The 18,339-nt window shown below is 50.6% G+C and overlaps 1 protein-coding gene across 2 annotated transcripts in view; it reads left to right on the top strand.

Moving 5' to 3' along the window:
* The first annotated feature begins 208 nt into the window (after positions 1-208).
* LOC122366090 (la-related protein 4-like) overlaps positions 209-18,339 on the top strand; it is a 62,349-nt gene continuing 44,218 nt past the window's right edge. The window contains exons 1-2 of one of the 2 annotated variants that reach the window (XM_043337911.1): positions 209-526; positions 7,718-7,838. In XM_043337911.1, coding sequence (XP_043193846.1) covers positions 7,797-7,838 — 42 coding nt within the window. In that variant the 5' untranslated portion in view covers positions 209-526; positions 7,718-7,796. Of the gene's footprint in view, positions 527-3,413; positions 4,081-7,717; positions 7,839-18,339 lie in introns of those variants that run through there. The other variant, XM_043337910.1, reaches the window with a different exon arrangement.

The following is an 18,339-nucleotide window of genomic DNA, read 5'->3' as shown; positions in this document are numbered from 1 at the left end:
ATCACTAATTCCAAAAAGTGGCATGCCTGCGCGAAGGTGTAACCGATCATCCAACATTTTTTCAAAGCTTTACAAATAGGCGTATGTGCAGGTACGAAAAATTAGTGGCGTCATCCTATATGACAAGCAAGTAGATGAGACGTTACATTTGTGACGCGCCAGCGGCAGACCTCACATTGCTTTTCGTGGCTTTTCGCAATGCATTGCTATTGCGACTTGCGAATTCCTTCGGAAGGCGTGCTGTATTTGGTGGTGAACATAAGATCATCAGCAGATATTATTTAATTTTCTCCTTGTGCTTAGTGTGTGCTTCTGCCAGAGCACAGTGCTAGGAATCTTTGCAGATTTTCTTGCATTCGTGCCGGACTTTGCCTAATTCGCGTCTGATAACGGCGGCGGGCAGTCTCATGCTTCATTGCTTTTCGACATCTGTTTTGATTTTGAATATTTTAAAGGGAATTATTTTCATCTCATAGGCTAAATTTGATCGCTCATTGAAGCGTCAAGGATCACTGACTTTTTGAAGGTGAGTACTGACACGTTTCTATTTTTTGCCCGTTCGGATAAGGCCAGTGACACTGACAGCCCACAGGATCTTGGACGACGGTGAAAACAGGGCGCCTGGGGCGATTTGATCAAGGTTTGTCAAATTTACACGTGACGTTTGGGATATAGAAGGCCCATAAAGCGGGAGAAGTTCCAAATATCACATGACTAATATGCCCTCCGGCGCCCTGTTTTCACCGGAGTCCAGGATCTTGCGTAGTGCAGACTGCAGACTATCATGTTAACTTTTATGTGGCAAGTGAGGCAGGAAATTGGAAGCACTCCTTATTCTGTGATGGACAAATTTGCAAATACAATGAAAGCATATTGATATATATGTTGTTGATGCAATTGTATGTAAGTTGTGCTGTCTGCTGATCAAATATCCACTCTACTTTTGAGTTAAACATATTTTGATTTCAACTTGGCTCCCCTAAGTTTTTCCAACTAATTTGCCATCTGAGTATGTCATAAGAAGTCAGCCATTTTGGCAGACATCCATGTGTGTCACTTATCATTTGGCTATAATGAAAAAAATGGTGAAAGAAGATGATAGATTATATCTAATGATGGGAAAAAGGGCAGATGCAAACAAGGCATGTAAAGCTAAGGCAGGTATGCTTGCTTGTTAGTCCTTATCGCATCTATATCTCATCAAGCATGAGTTATGCACCCCTTGACTACTGTCTACAATATTATACTCTATTTGCATTTGAAATTTTACTGAATATCCTATTCTTACCATTTGGCTTGCCTATTTTATATCTACCTAGCAAACCATAAATTTGTTTGGATGAAAGCACCTGAATTTGTAAGCATCTGAAGCATCTGATTGGATGTAAGCATCTGATCTGAACCTCTTGGTATAATTTTATTTTGGGGGGCTATAGTTGTTAAAACTACAGTGCTAAAGCAGGATGGATGAAGATAATAGCTTAGCTACTTGATATCTGCATCTTTGAGTTCAACAAATATACCACTTATGAAAAGTAAAAGGAGCAGGGGACAGGAGTAGCATTAAAATAACTTCAGGTCACACCAACAAAGATGATAACATGAAAGGTGAACATTGATGCAGTTACACTGCACATGTTTTGAAACCAGTTACTCCAATGTAGGTAGTATTCAACACTACCTTGTAACTTTGTGTTTAGTGCAGTTTTTATGCTAAGGACTGTCTGAAAGTGTGACTGCTCTTATGTATTTCTTTAAGTTTAGGTAGAAACATACCCTGCTGGAAGCTTTTATGAACATAAATCTATCACAGGATGTAGCTATTTTTGTTTTGAATTTTTGTAGTGCATAAACCTGCCACAGCTCATCCAAAAGACAAGTTCGCTTTATCATGGACAGAGTTGCTTTTGCCTTTTTCAAAACAGTGGCCATACTATGTAGATCAGTGTAGACAGTGTTTTGAGGTGCTCTCTTTTCCATTTTTCAGTTTTATAGATTAGTTTGTGTTGGGATTTACAAATATTTTTTTAATTAAAAATACTGAAAAGAGAACCCCTTTGTTGCTTGCTAGTGTTCAACTCCACATTGCTCTCAGTATATGATGCCTTCATACACAAACGTATTGTCTGTTGTCATGTCATTGTGAGCTGTTGATTGTTGAACTCTGTGGAGAAATACTGATGGGTATGAGCGCCAAGGTAACGAGTTCGGTGGCAATAGGGACATACATGTCACTCAGAACTTGAGACAAATGGGCTAAAAATTAATTACCACCCCAACCAAAGACTCAAAACCTTCAAGTAGCTCTGAACAAAGACAGTACGAGTCTCAGAACATCTTTTGAATGTCATACTGCGTGGCTGCGATGGATTGCTGAACAGAAATGAAAAATGAAACGCTGAATTCGCCGGTTAAGTCAATTTGCCTGGTAGTAATACGCAATGTCGTTACATAACGCGTTGTGCAAAGGTCCTACCGGTAGTGTATTATTGAGCCCGTACCCTGTTACGTAACGGTTCGGAACATGTGACTCTGATATTTTTATCTTTTGCGAATTCCCAATGCATCGCAGGTATGACGTAGCTCTGACACAGTGCTGGGAATAATGACACATTCATTAATATTCCATATTCATGTGCAGATTCCGGGTAACGACGCCACTGTTATGAATTGTCAATGCTACGTCACGTTAGTTACGATTGGGACCCGTTTTTTAACGAAAAAAAAAAACTAAACGTCTTTGGATTTGAAGTAGCCACGTCATCAAACCCCATCACCCACCAGATGGGTTGAACTCCTTCGTAGCAAAACAAGCTGGCGTCATTTCAAAGTGCCACTCGATAAGATGGGTTGTTTTGCAATCGGTAACACTCGATTGCATTCTGTTTCGCAAGCGGTTCGCTGGAATCATTACGGCCGGCGCCCCCGACCGACAGGCAGATATGTAGACACTTGTTGATCGTTATACACTGATCAGGCGCGATCGTCACCCGGTATTCCAGTTTTTATCGGCTCAGCCATGATTAAGTCGCTCGCCCGACACTGTCTGTACACCATCGATTATCATTAAATCATTGCACGCTGGCCTAGCCATTGCCCGGCGGCTGCCCGGGCGTGGTCACTGGTCACTGCAGCCCCCCATGGCGGCGCGGGGGAGGGGGGAGGGGGCAGTCTGTCGACCTCACCCCTTCACCTCGCGCTGGTGCGGTAGTGTGCCGCTGCTACTGCACTTGCCAGCTGACTTCAACGCCACCACCCCCCCCCCCCCGCCCGGCCCGCCGCGCCCGGCCCGGCTATTCTAGTCTGGCCCGAGAGTCGAGAGCCGCCGCTGTGGAGGGGGCGTGCCTCACCGCGCCGGCCCAGACGCGTCCAGTACCGTCCCGCACAGTCGTGAACTGACCGTGACCGTGACCCTGAGTCGGGACTCGTGAGGTGACATCGCGACCCATCGGTGATTTCGATAGCCAGCGGCAGCCGTGAGAGGTGCGCCCTCTGTGCTCTGTTCTCGGCAGAAATCGTGTTGGAACGCTCTCCTAACTCGGTGGCCTTCGCCTAACGGTGTGACGCCCAAGGTTGTCGGTGCGTGGCTCGCTGGCTGGTTCCGAGAGTCACCGTGCGGCGGTCTGGTGAGGAAGGCCGTGGCGGGCGCGCTGTTGGGTGTGGTCGGACCGCAGCTCGGGAGCTGAGCGAAACGGATGATCGGTGTTCGTCAGTGCACGTCGTCAGCGAACGCGGTGTGAAGTGGCGCGCGGCGCCGATTCAAGGTGAAGACTCAGATAGAATTGTGTTCGGCAGTGGCCGCAGTGATCGAGATGGGAAGACGTTGACGAGTGTTACGAACTGAATTCGGGAGTGATTACGGATATCTGATCTTCTCGGTTGCGATCAGTGAGTGCGAAACGCCCACGGCAGATCTGCCTCTGCAGATACCGCGACTTTCATATTACTCTTCGTTGGATGACAAGTGCAGGTCTCGCCTCTGCCTGAGAGGAGCGTAGATCTCTGCTGTCAAAGACGTTCACAGAGTTCCGGTGTCCCAGGTCTGAGCGGAACAGAGCCGCGGCGGCTCCGCCACCTCAGGTGAGCTATAAATTGCCGTCCTATCCAGGCTCCGCGCCGTCTCAGGCTGTCAACAGAGATGAGTGTGTTGCGGCGTCGTTAGCGGCGTGAAATGTGGCACTAAATCGGCCGCCAGGGCTGACATGGAGCTGCTACTGGAGTGTGTAGACTGCGTCATTAGCTGGTGTCACTTCCTATCCCTCAGATGCTGGGTAGTTTGCTAGATCTTGGAGCGTTTCCGACGCGTCATCATAGCCCATGGGTCCATGTGTCTTTGAACTTAATGCATCTTTTTCGGATCTTTTATGATGTACATATTTTCTTCTACATTATACCCGCTCAATCGCTTCAGTTACGTCTGAGCATTGCAGCGCAATGGCAGAATTTTACTTCCCTGAGAGGCGCTTGTTTGCTGATGATGCTATTATTTTGCTCTCGTGCAGTTTTATGACCCTGAGTCTATCATCAACCGGAGGTTTTCCGTACCTGGCTATTTTTGCACTCGCTCTGTGCAATAGTTCTAAACAATGCCGGGATCTATGCGGTAGCTCAGTCCTTCGGCTTCGGTCGATGTTATTACTAAAGCGTCTGATCCGCCTATCATCGTCCAGCAATGTTTATGTTGGGCGTCATTCTTTCTGCAAAATAACCCGTCTGTTGCCCGCGGCTGGTGTCGGCGGCTGGTGTTTCTCTCCCTCTGACAACTCATACGGCCAGCTGCGGCCCTGGACTGGACGCCGGCGATGGCCGCCACAGTTTACACGATTCTGTAAACCACAACCCTCAGCGACTGTGCCTCGATCGTTGCCATGTGGCGCCTGTCATTCTGCCGGCATAATAAACTTGAGAGGTGTTGATTGCTGGTCCTTCTAGCCCATGGGAAGCTCAACACTAGGTTGAGGCGGCTAGACGGGAGTCGGATGAGACATAGCCCTTTTGACCATGGCAGTGCTGACAAATTTTGACCATAGACCATGGTTGACATGTCATTTAATGCTTTCTCGCCTTCTGATGTTGGATGCCTGATTAGATTTTGACATAGCCTTCATCAGGCCTTGGTGCCGCTTCGGGTGAAATCTTGCGGATCGTCTGCCGGCCGGTAGAATGGTGTTCCTATTGCCACGGTGTGTTACGGTGTTGAGCAGTCACTTGTTCTCCTTTCGTCTCCCCCGATGACCGCTCTAATCCCCCCGTCCGTCCACGGTCGCCGCTGTCTCCCGGCCGGCCGGCCTTGGGTAGCGGCGGCGGCGGCGGCGGCGGTGACTGCGGCGGCCAGATTCCGATGCTGTTTGTGTTGGCCGGGCACGGTGCCGCCGGCGGGGGCGGCCCGGGCGGGGGCGGGGGCGGGGGCGGCTGGGAACCCGGGGCGGCTCACCGGCCGGCTGGGAGAGACCACCGGGATCTGGGAACGATCGGGCACCGGGCTGTTCCCGGGTCAGCGCAGCGACACGATGGAACTGGTGGTGACCCTCTCCCAGCTAAACAAAAAAGAATATGGCTGTGGTATTTCTTGTGGTCTATATTATATCCTACAGGTCATGTAACCTTTCTATATGTTTTATGCTTTGGCAATGGCACTGATGTCTGGCTGATGGATGACAGGGCTGATCTTTTCAAGGTTGACAATTGACAGCCATGACTAAGCCACGACATTGGTGGCTCTCAAACAGAAAGTTGAATCGACATGAGTCATTACGAGCGAGCGAGCGCAGCGAGCGAAGTGAGTCTTTTCAATATAACGGAAAAATCTCAGTATGAGCGGCCCGGCCCGGCCCGGCCCGGCCCGGCCCGGCCTGTAACGCTTTTGAGAGGCTTATATCTCAGCAACCGCTGGACCGATTGGCCTGCGGTCTTTTTTGTTGGGTAGCCCCATCCCTTCTACCCCGTAATTGACTACTGTTGATACATCTCAGTGACCGTCGTGGCACGTGCCACGTGAAAAGTCAAGGGTGTTCAAGCTGTTTTGCAAAAGTAGTGATTTTGAGAGGCTCATATCTCAGCAGCCGCTTGGGCGATTGACTTGCGGTAATTTTTATTGGGTAGCAGCATCCCTTCTACCCAAAATAGGATACTCTCGATGCATGTGGGTCACCCCCAGTGCACGTGCAAAATACAACAATAAGAGGTGCCAAATTTGTTCCCATTTCGTCCGGCCCGGCCCGGCCTGTAACGCTTTTGAGAGTCTTATATCTCAGCAACCGCTGGACCGATTGGCCTGCGGTCTTTTTTGTTGGGTAGCCCCATCCCTTCTACCCCGTAATTGACTACTTTTGATACATCTTAGTGACCGTCGTGGCACGTGCCACGTGAAAAGTCAAGGGTGTTCAAGCTGTTTTGCAAAAGTAGTGATTTTGAGAGGCTCATATCTCAGCAGCCGCTTGGGCGATTGTCTTGCGGTAATTTTTGTAGGGTAGCTGCATCCCTTCTACCAAAAATAGGATACTCTCGATGCATATGGGTCACCCCCAAAGCACGTGCAAAATACAACAATAAGAGGTGTCAAATTTGTTCCCATTTTAATAACTCGGTAATTACTGGGGCGATTTCGCTGAAACTTGGCATACAGGTAGGCACCCACCAGGCAATGCATTCCCATGTGTTGCGGCTTGGGTGCCACTGCACGTGCGCACGTGCAGGGGGCGTTTCCAGATCTCGAAAACGGCTGGGCCGATTGCGCTCAAATTTGGTACACGGTTTGGGACCGGTTGGTAGGGTGCCGTGCAAAAGTCATTTTGGACCCCGTTTGCACGTGCGCACGTGCAGAATACCGCTTCCAGATCTCAGGAACGGCTGGGCCGATTGCGTTCAAATTTTGCACACCGCTAGCGACCGGTTAGAAGGATGCTTTGCACTAGCCCGTTTGAAGTACCCTCTCGCCCTTCCGCACGTGCAGGGCTCACTATCTCGCTCGCTCGTTCTTCGCCCAAAAGGCGTTTTACTGGTTTTAGTCATACGAGTCAGTCGTCCTTTTACCTTCACGTGCGTACATGGTATTGTGTCGATGTCACATGCGGCTGTGCCACATGCGGCTGTGCCCCGTGTGGTACGGTTTCACGCTATCTCGTTTGCCCTATGCACTATGTGCGGAGTACTGTCCGATTGGCTTCATCACTCCGCGAACAGAACGGATGCCCGCATCGGCAACGTTTGCCGAAGCCGATTTGCGCCGCGAGTTACTGAACCGTCTGTGTCACGGTCACATAGCGTCATAAGTACCTAGTAGTGCTATTTGAACGGCTTTGAACACTGCAGTTATGCTTCGTTCTTCAATCTACAGGGGGAGGGGAGATATCGCCGAGGGCAAAGTCCATCGCCGACGCGGTGCTAGGAAGTGTTCGAATAAGGAACCCCTGTGAGCGTTCAACGTGATAAGATAGCGCAGGCTGGTCGGCGATTTCCCGGCATGGGACGCCACAGGGAAGCGAGGGAAAAGGGTAGGACAGAGAAAGGGCGCGCTTAGGGGAAAGGTCACCTCAACTCGTGTCGAGAGTCGTCGAAGTCGCCCTTGCCCTTCTGGACTGTGTTTATCGTACCGTCTGCCTGTCTGCGTGCCCTCACTGTAAGCCACCCCTCGTCGCCCCCACCCCGCACCCCTGTCGTCGTCAGCGACGTTAGTCTGTCGTCACCGACTGCTGACCGACGCTCCGCCCTGTTCCAGGCCCTTCTCACGGCCACCGTTCGCCGACCCAGCTGCTCGTCCGTTGATTGGCCGGCCCCACAGTGACGTCACAGCGCTCATGACATCGGACAGCGCGTTCGCCCCAGCCGGACAGTTCACGGTGAGTGGATCTACGGACAGCTACGTTAGTGAAGTGACGTAATATTTTATGAAACGCATGGGGTGGGGTCGACTGGCCTTGGCTCCTGGCCTCGGCTGTATTTTTTTTTTCTGCAGTCGCTGCGCGGCACGACGCGCCAGCTGCCCCTTGTCGCAGTAACTGGCAAGTCATGTTATCGATTGGACCACGTGGGGAGAGGGGAGGGGCGGCGCCCGGCGGCCCACGCCGGTAACCGGACAAAAGATCGTAAAGCAGAAGATCGTATGGCAGAAGATCGTAGGCAGTTGATCGTATGCAAAATATCGTAATGGATAAAGATCGTACGACATAATGCTCGTATGGACAAAAGATCGTATTCGCTAAAGATCGTCAAGGAAAATGATCGTATGCCAAAAAGTCGTAATGGATAAATGGATAAAGATCGTACGACATAATGATCGTATGGACAAAAGATCGTATTCGCTAAAGATCGTCAAGGAAAATGATCGTATGCCAAAAAGTCGTAATGGATAAAGATCGTACGACATAATGATCGTATGGACAAAAGATCGTATTCGCTAAAGATCGTCAAGGAAAATGATCGTACGCCAAATGATCGTATGAGAAAAAGATCGTACAGTCAAAATATGGTATTCACATGGTGCAGCCCAACTCCAGCGCTTACAAAGCTTATCAATTTCTGTGTTCGCGTAGTAAGTGGCCGTCGTAAGCTCGACCATACATTGATGTTATTTCAGAGCTTAGATGGCTCAATGACACCTAAAAGCAACGCGTTGTATATGTGCCAAATAAATGAATGTATGTGCTGCCGTTTTCCTGTACCTATTTGAAGTAAATACAACTAAACCCATGTCCCCCCCCCACCGCCTGGAAGGTTAAAATGTTGCTTAAGCGGCTGAAGTAAACGGCGTTAAAAATACTTTTTCCTTCGCACTGTTACATTTTCATATTAAATCGTCATCGCTTTACGAGTCATCAACAGATGTTTATCGCGTTATCACTATCGAAGTCGCAATTCTCCTAGTTATAGGATCCTAGTTTCAATTTGACGCTCTGGTGGCGTGCATGGATCAAAATTTAGCAGCGCTCGCAGTTTGGCTTCGTAAAAACGGTCTCAAAGTTAACGCAGACAAAACTCAATTATTGGTCATCGGCACACGCCAAAACACACGGCAACTTCCACCCATCACGGTCGATTTTATGGGCGCCACCATAGAGCAGTCACCGACGGCGAAGAACCTTGGCGTCACATTTGATGCACACCTGTCGTTTGACACTCACGTATCCGAGGTTGTGCGCCGCTGTACAGGAGTGTTGAGTGGCCTCTGCCACACCAGACACTACCTACCCAGGGACACGCTAGTCACGCTCGTGCAGGCTTTGGCTGTGTCAACGATTCGGTACGCCATCAGTGTTTACGGTGTCTGCGGTGTCACGCAGACCAGTAGGCTTCAGAGGCTGTTGAACTTCGGCGCTCGCGTTGTCTCGGGTCGCCGAAAGTTCGATCATATAAGTGACGTCATGAGAGAACTGCGATGGCTCTCAGCTGAGAACTTGTGGCGATTTCAATCAGTCATGCTGCTGAAGAAGATGCTCGCCACGGGACAGCCCGAGGTTCTGCGTGCTAGTATAGCGTGTCGAGGGAGCGTGCATGGCCGCGGCACTCGACAAGCCGATCATCTGGACACGCCTATGATCCGAACGGAGGTCGGCCGCCGTCGATTTCTGTATAGCGCTGTGACCATGTATAACAGCCTCCCAGCAGCACTCCGCGAGCTAGGCCTGCACAGATTTAAGAGGGAGTACCGGGCGATGCTGCTGAGGGAACAGTATGGCGATGACTAGTTCTCCCTGTTTAAGAAGAACACTGCATGATGAGGTATATTTTTTACACGCTGTATGGTCGTATATTGTTTGTCTGTCCTGAATGATGTGCATACGATTCCCAATTCCGTGATTATTGGACACGACTGCCAAGAACAGCCATTGTATGATGGAAAGGACAGTCACGATGTGAAATAAATAAATAAATAAATAAATAAATAAAAATCCAATCCTAGTTATAGGTGTCATTGTTATCGAAGGCCGGTTAAAGATGTCAATTGTCCATCATTGGTTCGAAATCGCCCCAGTAATTACCGAGTTACTGAAATGGGAACAAATTTGGCACCTCTTCTTTTTGTATTTTGCACGTGCATTGGGGGTCACTCACATAGATCAAGGGTATCCGACCTTTGGTAGAAGGGATGCAGCTACCCTATAAAAATTACCGCAAGACAATCGCTCAAGCCGCTGCTGAGATATGGGCCTCTCAAAATCATTACTTTTGCAAAACTGCTTGAACACCCTTGACTTCTCACGTGGTACGTGCCACGACGGCCACTGAGATGTATCAAAAGTAGTCAATTACGGGGAAGAAGGGATGGGGCTACCCAGCAAAAAAGACCGCAGGCCAATCGGCTCAGCGGTTGCTGAGATATAAGCCTCTCAAAAGTGTTACAGGCCGGGCCGGGCCGGGCCGCTCATACTGAGATTTTCCAGTTATATTCAAAAGACTTCGCTTCGCTCGCTGCGCTCGTTCGCTCGTAACAACACTATTCTATACGATTATTTACTTTACGAACGTAACGTTACGATCTTTTGTAGAACGATCTTTTACAATATACGATCTTTATCTTACGATCATTTTCCTACGATCTTTTTTGTACGATCCATTGCTTTACGATCTTTTGCTTTCGATCCTTGGTCGTACGATCTTTTGCGACATACGATATTTATCTTACGATCATTTTTCTACGATCTTTTTCATACGATCAATTGCTTTACGATCTTTTGCTTACGATCTTTTTGTCGTACGATCTTTTACAACATACGATCTTTATCTTACGATCATTTTCGTACGATCTTTTGCATACGATCAATTGCTTTACGATCTTTTGCTTACGACCTTTTTACCGTACGATCTTTTACAACATACGATCTTTATCTTACGATCATTTTCGTACGATCTTTTTCCATACGATCTTTTGTCTTACGATCTTTTGTCACGTAATCCCCACGCCGCCGCGCTGCGCCGTGCCCGACGCCGCTGCGGCAGGTAGCCGAACTGAAGCCTACAGACGGACCGATAGGTGGCAGCACTGTACCCAGGGACGCCGCACCGCTCGGCTGACTCGGCGGTTGGGGAGGCTGCCAGGTGCGATAGCGGCGGATGGATGGACGGGTGCGGCCGGTAGATACGCACCGGGTCGCTATCGACTACCGGTGGATAAACGATGACCACTGGCCCGACAACGCCGGGAGGGGGAGGGGGTTAGTGCTGGGGATCAGTGCGCCACTTGGCACCGACTGTCACACCAGCTGTTCAGTCGATGAACGCTACAGAGCAATTGTTCGTCCGTTGAGCCGGTACCGATCGGCCATTACCGATTAGTGAAAGCATCCTTTGTATCCGCTTTGAACTCTATGAACTTGGGTCTTTCCGACGATCGAACGGAGAAATGGTAACAACAAAGCCTGCTGCTCACCTTTCTTTCTATCCGAGCAGCCTTGGTCGGCATTTTCTTACCATTCTGTCTAACCGGTGAGCGTTTAGCAAAAATGGCGGCCTTGACGGACGGGCAGCGCGGTGGGCCGTCTGTCTCCTCTGTTCGCTCCGATCTCGGTTCGGTCCAGTGTTGTTTTGCTCTGTGCCGAGCGGGCGCCGCACGGTCCCGCGGCCGGTTTATCTGACCATGATCTGAGCGGCGCCGCGGCCTCGGTAGAGAGGGAGAGAGAGGTGCTGGCCCACTGCCCCGTGGGGAAATCCAATCGGCCCCCGTACCCCTGTGTCTGTGCCTCTGTGCCAGTGGCGTGTCTTTCCCCGTGTTGGTCCTGTGTTCCCCGTACCGTTCGCCCCGTCCTGCGCACCCGGCTCAGTGTCTGATAGACGGGCGGCCACGGGCGATCCCAGCGGCGCCGGACGGGACGCGAGGCCACTCTCCGGCGCAGCTGCCCCCTGGCCGTGACCAATGTCAAACCCGCAGGCCATCCGCCGACACCGGCCGCCGTCTGGCTGGCCCCTTTGTCCGGTGGGCTCAAAGGGTGCGGATGTTCGCTATCGTGCATATGCTGTTGCACGTTGTGGGATGGTTCCGTTAGTTATGTAATCACGATTAACTTTGTTGTTATGAAGGACGATGGTACGTTTGTAAGCTATCCGTATGTCTTCTGGATAAACTTCGCTTTTACTCTTGCTTACGTAAGTTTTCCACTAAAATAGTCTGCTAAAAAGTAACGCCATAACCAATTAATGTCAGTGTTCGTTCTTCGTAATAGCAATATAATCCAGGGAATCAAATTTTAGTTGTAAGAAGTTTGGCTAAGAACAGCAGAAAGGTTACAAATGAAGCAGCGGCTAGTAATCTAGCTAATTGCAACTCACCGAGCAATGTGACCTTATCCCATTGTAAGCTGTTTTTTGATTGACATTATTTCTGTATTTCTAGTTGGCCGCTGTTGTGAACTCTGTCCCATAAGATGCGTTAACCCGGCAGTTGCTGGGGTATTTCGCCACCCACCGTTTGCTGGGGGGGGGGGGGGGGCGTTAAACGCCCCCAGCCGATAACTCGAGAACCAATAGGCGCAGCGAAACGCACGAGGCGGCAAACGAAAGAGCGCGACGAGACGCTTCAGATGAGTACTTTAAAGTTGAATTTTGAGGTCACAGGTCGGGTCAAGGTCAGGTCAAACACCTGAAATCGGGCTTTCAGTAGCATGGACTTCAGGACTTCGCAATGGGCGCCTCTCGTCATAAACTCTGTCCAAACGTAGCACAATCCATCATATAAGGCCTACAAGAGTGTCAGCTCCATGTAGGGGTCAGTCAAGCATAGGTCAGGGTCAAGGTCAGGTCAACCGGGTAGGCACATATCCCCGAAAATCAAAACTGATATTCGCAGCCTGTGACACATGTTTTAAAGGTAATTTGGGGCGTAGAACACGATGGTGACATTCATTTTACCATATGTGTACGTGTTTGGCTCAAAAAGTTCAATTTAGGAAATGCATGTATCATGGTCGTGAAGTAGTCACGAAAAATTGTCAAGATTCAGTTCAAGATTATGGAAAATGCGGAACGATAATCAATAATCGAAGATAGCCATTTGATTGATCATGGTATTGGCAGTCTAATGGCGTTTACGGCATGTCTGTATGTCTGTTCTGTGATTTGATATGATTTTTTGAACATATGCCGTTTTTGGTCGAAAACTCAGAAATCATGACGTCACTAAAACCTCGATATCTCAAAAATTTTCCGACTGATTTTTTTGAAACTTTGTCACAATAAACTTCAATCAATTCCCTACAGGTACCCAAAATTTGGCGCGCCTGCGGCGCGCCGTTTTTATGCTATGGCCCGGCGAAAAAAGTGGGGGCGTTTAACGCCCCCCCCCCCAGCAACTCGCGGGTTAAACCCTCCCCCAGTCGCTGCTCTTCTAACGCGCCAAGCTTTGCATCTCATCCTTCTTCTACATGATTTATCGCCTCAATCGGAAACAACATCGCAAAAAGGCGAGCTTTCGTCGAATCACTTCCAAGTCCAAAGTGTGGGCGAGATACCGCCGCTGAAATAGACCACCTCTCTCGGTCGGAATATTTCTGGAATAGGCCGGATTCGTTCCGTGCCGGTGTGACATCTCTCCTTAAAACGGTGCCGGTAGGTCGCTGGTCTGTGGTCCGGATGGCAGGTACTCTGAACGTGTTTGGGGTCGGTCAACTCGGACTGAGACTCGGCAGGGCTCACATTTGCTCAATCCCTCTATGCCAGTGATCCGCTGGGATGAGGCAGGTGCGGTCGGCACTGCATGTCGCCGGTGGTCGAGATGGTCTCACCGATCGGGAATGTTAGGTCGGCTGCTGGCGTAGCGATGGCGTTCGTTCTCCGCCGTTGTCCACAGGATACTCTGCTTTGTCACAGGGGTCGGATGGGGGCGGGGTGCCTTTTTTCTCTTCAACAAGATGAGGTATGGAATGGAATCTTAGAATGACGTATCAAAGTCATCTTGTTTTCCATCCGTTCATTCATTCATTCATTCATTCATTCATTCATTCATTCAGACATTTATTCATTCATTCATTCATTCTTTCATTCAGACATTCATTCATTCATTCATTCATTCATTCATTCATTCATTCATTCATTCATTCAGACATTCATTCATTTTTACGCCCCTTAGTTCAATTGTATTGGCTCTTTCAATTCCACAGGTAGGCACTCCTTCATTCGTCCGTTGCGTGCTTGTTCCGTAACTTCATTTCATATTTATTGCCATCATTTTTCTTTCCGGAATAACCTACAGTGAATGTAAGTCTGTTCCTTTCAATCTTCTCTGGTGGTTGTTTCAGCTCTAGTAAAGAACATATTTCATGAATATTTTTGGGTCAATTAAGTTGACTAATTTCATTATTGCACAATGTTCGCAGAATTCTCGCTGCGAAGTATCTGCTATCTTTTTTTTTTACTTCTCAATACCTTTCTCGGTGCCGTTTTTTTTTGTTATGTGCACATTTTGTCTTCCTTTTGCAATTTGCGACCATAAATTTGCGATTACAACAATTTTCAGAAGATTGTAAATTTGCATCAATTATTCGACCTTGATGATTTAATTTTATTTTTGCAACGCTTCAGTGGTCACCGGTTGTGTTGAAATTATGTATTTTCTTAACAAAAAATCTCGTTTTTCCTTCAGGTGAAACTAAATCCACATCGATTGTTCTAAACGCTAGTCATGTCCGACCCTCTCGACAGTGCTGTATTTTAAGCACCCGCAGGTATCCATCCCCCGACCATCTCCAAGGCACAGTTACATCACAAACTCAATACTGTCCGCGTTCATGTAACATTTATGTAACGTTTGAGAGCACTTGGGGCCGGTTTGCCGACGGAACAGGAGCTCGCCTTCCGGGAATCGGGCGCTGGACTGCTCTCGAGCACCGTTCGCCTCAGTTAGCCGTGTCTCCAACCGGCTTCCAGACGGTCTTCGAGCTGTCCGCCGACACGGTGGATGCGGTCGTTCGTTAATTTCGGTTGTGCGCAGTTCTGCTGGCCGACAGATAGGAGACACTCGGCATCAGGGCGCGAGTATTAGGCATACCAGCTGCCGCCGGAAAATGGATTGGCTTGGTGACGTCATAGGATTATTGACGTGACGTCGGATCGGCGACCGAACGACTCGTTTGGTATCCCATGGGAAGCAGATTCGACGAAACCCCGGACAGTCGCGGAGCTTTTCCATTCGATATGATACTGTAACGATTGTAAGGGATTGTGTGCCGGAAGCATATGGAAAGTCTGTGATGGGAAACGGGGTAGGGATGACAAAAGAAACGGGTGTGGACTCTGAGAAACCTGGCCGGGCCGGGAGCGGTAATGGTGGTGTGTGGTGGCACGGCTATGGTCCGGGTGACAATGCAAGGCGGGTGTAATAGCTGCACGGGCCGTGAGAATGTGGTACTGGTGGGACGGATACCGGGGGTGGTGAGGTGCCTCGCCGGCAGGGAGAGGGAGAGGGCGAGGGAGAGGCTGGCGGTGTCGCCGTGACATCGATCCTGACCCGGCCCGGTGCTGCGGGTCGGAGGAGGCGGCGGAGTCGGGAGCGGCCCACCTGTCCGGGCGGATCGCCCGGCGGCCTGTCAGATATACCACCCCACCTGGCGGACCGGTCCTACTAATGATACCATCCTCGGTATCACCTCAGTGGAAAGACAGCATAGTGTAGTGAAATGAATCTACATGCATGTAGTCACCCGCGTCGCTAAATTGTCTTTTATTTGCTCGCTTTCCATGGCTATTTAATTTGCGACGGCGAATGCTCAGACATTTAACTGCCAAAACCCTGCTGAATGCTATGCTGTTATGAATTGGCTCGGACCAAATGAACCGGTGAATAGATAATAATTTGAGCCGTGTGTTTCTGCATTAGTCGTGCTCGACTTAATTGAGCTGAAAAATTCATAAGCCCACTCTACAAAATCCCGCCCGTGACCGAGGCCGCCTCCTGGGCTTTTTCATGCTTTACTCCTGGAATGCGTTACTGGGGGATTTTTTCGTATGACATAACTAGTACGTAGAGATACCTATGATGACAGTGTTCTTTCATTTAATGAAATCCTTCACAAATACCTAAGTCTATTTCATGGCTCATTGCCTTTGTCCTTCAAGGTTGTTGTGTATCATTTTCAGCCCGTTCAGGCGATTTTTCAAGGGCTCTATCATATCTGTCATGCCGTTCTCCTATTTTGACACCGAATGAAGACACCAATATTCAAAGTTGACTCACAGATTCCTGCCTTTTGTTGCCTGCGGACTGGTTGTGCCCGTAGACGCTTTCACGCTACCGTTTTTACGCTCCAAATTCCCGCTTTTCTCCGCCCAAATTGAAGATTGCGGGGATCACTTACCACCGATAAATCATCCAGTTACAAGATTCAGCGTTACCCCCGTTCCGCCGCGGAAAGTTCTGATTGGGTCTGTAGTTGCGTAACGCCGACCGGGCCACTGCGCACTGCTCCGCGCCGCAGCTGTGACGGTTCGCGGCGCAGGGGGTCGAATTATGGCGCATTGATTCATCACAGCGGATACGTCACGTGGATGTTGGTGCCGGTCGGGCGGCACAGCTGCAGCGGGACATGATTGGTGACGTGGCAAACTCGCCAATCCTGACGGCGGACTTTCTCAGCTGTGTTGACTGTTGAGGCCTCCTCGGGAAGCGGGGACCTTGCGGATAGCGAGCTTCCTTAGCCATGGTGAGGGCCGCAAAGTCTGCGGGACAGGGAGGGTCCCCAGCTATGGGGAGACCCGTAAACCATGTGGGGAACTTCCCCAGCCGTGTTGAATGAGGGCCGCTCGACAAACGGGGGCCGTCCCCACGCGGAGCATCCCCAGCCTTGTCTTTGGTGAAACGGCTTGGCTATCAGAGGACCTTGTAGGACGAGGAGCTTCACCAGCTGTGGTCAGGTCCGCTCGGCAGACCGGATACCCGCGGGACGACGAGCTTCCCCAGTATCCTGTTGGATGGGAAGCTTCCCCACCCTTGCGCTACGCGGCCGTATGTGATAGCGATCCCCGTGTTTTGATACAAGAGGAAGACAGCGGTCGGCGACTGTGGACACCTTACAGCTCACCGGCCGGAAGGTCGGCATCGTGAGCAGCTGTGAGATGTTGGACATGTTTGAATGACGTCACTCGTGCGAACTGTCTGCCCGACCACAGCGATGACAAACAATCTGGTCTGGTCTGGCTCCGGCGTTGTTGGAAGTCGTGTTGTGGTGGTTGGGTGATTCAGAGTCAAGTTCCGGTAGGCCTCGTCCCTCACTGCTAACCGCGGCGAATTTCATGCAGCGGTTGACTGGGATGACTCACTAGCCGTGTGATTTCATGAGCTTCGTTGGCCACCGATACGGCTGTTTGCCCGCTGATGAATTGAGCACTGGTGGCTGAATCCTGGGGGCCACTCGATTGGGTTAATTTCTTCTGCCTCGTTGGTTCGGATGGTTCCATATGGCTGCGTTGACATACAGTTTGGTTACACCCCGTAACCCAATCATCACCGCGGCCCTTCTATAGCTTTTCTTCGAGCTGTTGCCGATATTTTGACTGAGCTTCGGCGGTGATTTTGTACCTTCTCAGCCTTCTTCTATCCCGATCATCAGTCTCTCCCGATTATGGACGGAATCGGTCACGCCTCTCGCGTCTGTATACCACCACCGCCCTCGGGGCCCGCTCAGAGCAAGGCCGCGCCGCGCGCTGACCGCCGACGAAAACATATGACCACATCGGCGACAAATGTGCCACCCGTCCTGCTTGATGTCACGGCGTTAGTCAGCGCCCCCGGGGCCGCCCGGGGCGGGCACGTGATTAGCGCGTCGGCCCGCGCGCCGCGCCGAACCGGACAGACAAATCGCCGCATGTCGTCGGTGCCGATGAGGTCGACTGTCGGCGCCGATGAGGTCGACTGGTCACAGCTGGGAAAAGGGCAGCCGTATGGACACATCGGATGGACATTGGACGGGGAAATATCTGTATACTGTATGCAGAAAATGGCGCAGCTCTCGGTCTGAATTTTTCATGGGTGGCCTGTCCTACTGGCCCGTCTAGCAGCGGACCGCAAAAGTGGGCCGGTCGACCAAGGACTACCAGTTGCTCTCCGGATGTATCGATTGACCTTCCACGCGCACTACGCCGTGGGGAGCTCCCCGGGCACGCATACGCAAGGAGAGAGGCTCGCTGGCTGGTGACGGATGGGGCGTGAAGCGCCAGGTGTGCCGGGGAGGTGGGTGACAGGAGTGGACGGGGACCAGGCGGGGACGGCGCCGGAGGCCCGCAGGCGGTCGGGCCGGGTCGGGTCACTACCTGGTGGCCGTGGGCGACCCGGGAGCGGTCATTGATTGGCGCTGCCGGCTCTGACGTCAGCCACCCCCGCGCGCCGCCGGCGGGGGCGGCAGCGGCGGCGGCGGCGCG

Source organism: Amphibalanus amphitrite, unplaced genomic scaffold, assembly GCF_019059575.1.
Source record: "Amphibalanus amphitrite isolate SeventyFive unplaced genomic scaffold, NRLGWU_Aamphi_draft 000784F_arrow, whole genome shotgun sequence".
NCBI lineage: Eukaryota > Metazoa > Arthropoda > Thecostraca > Balanomorpha > Balanidae > Amphibalanus > Amphibalanus amphitrite.
Note: the sequence above shows the minus strand (reverse complement) of the source record. Positions and strands in the feature narration are given on the sequence as shown.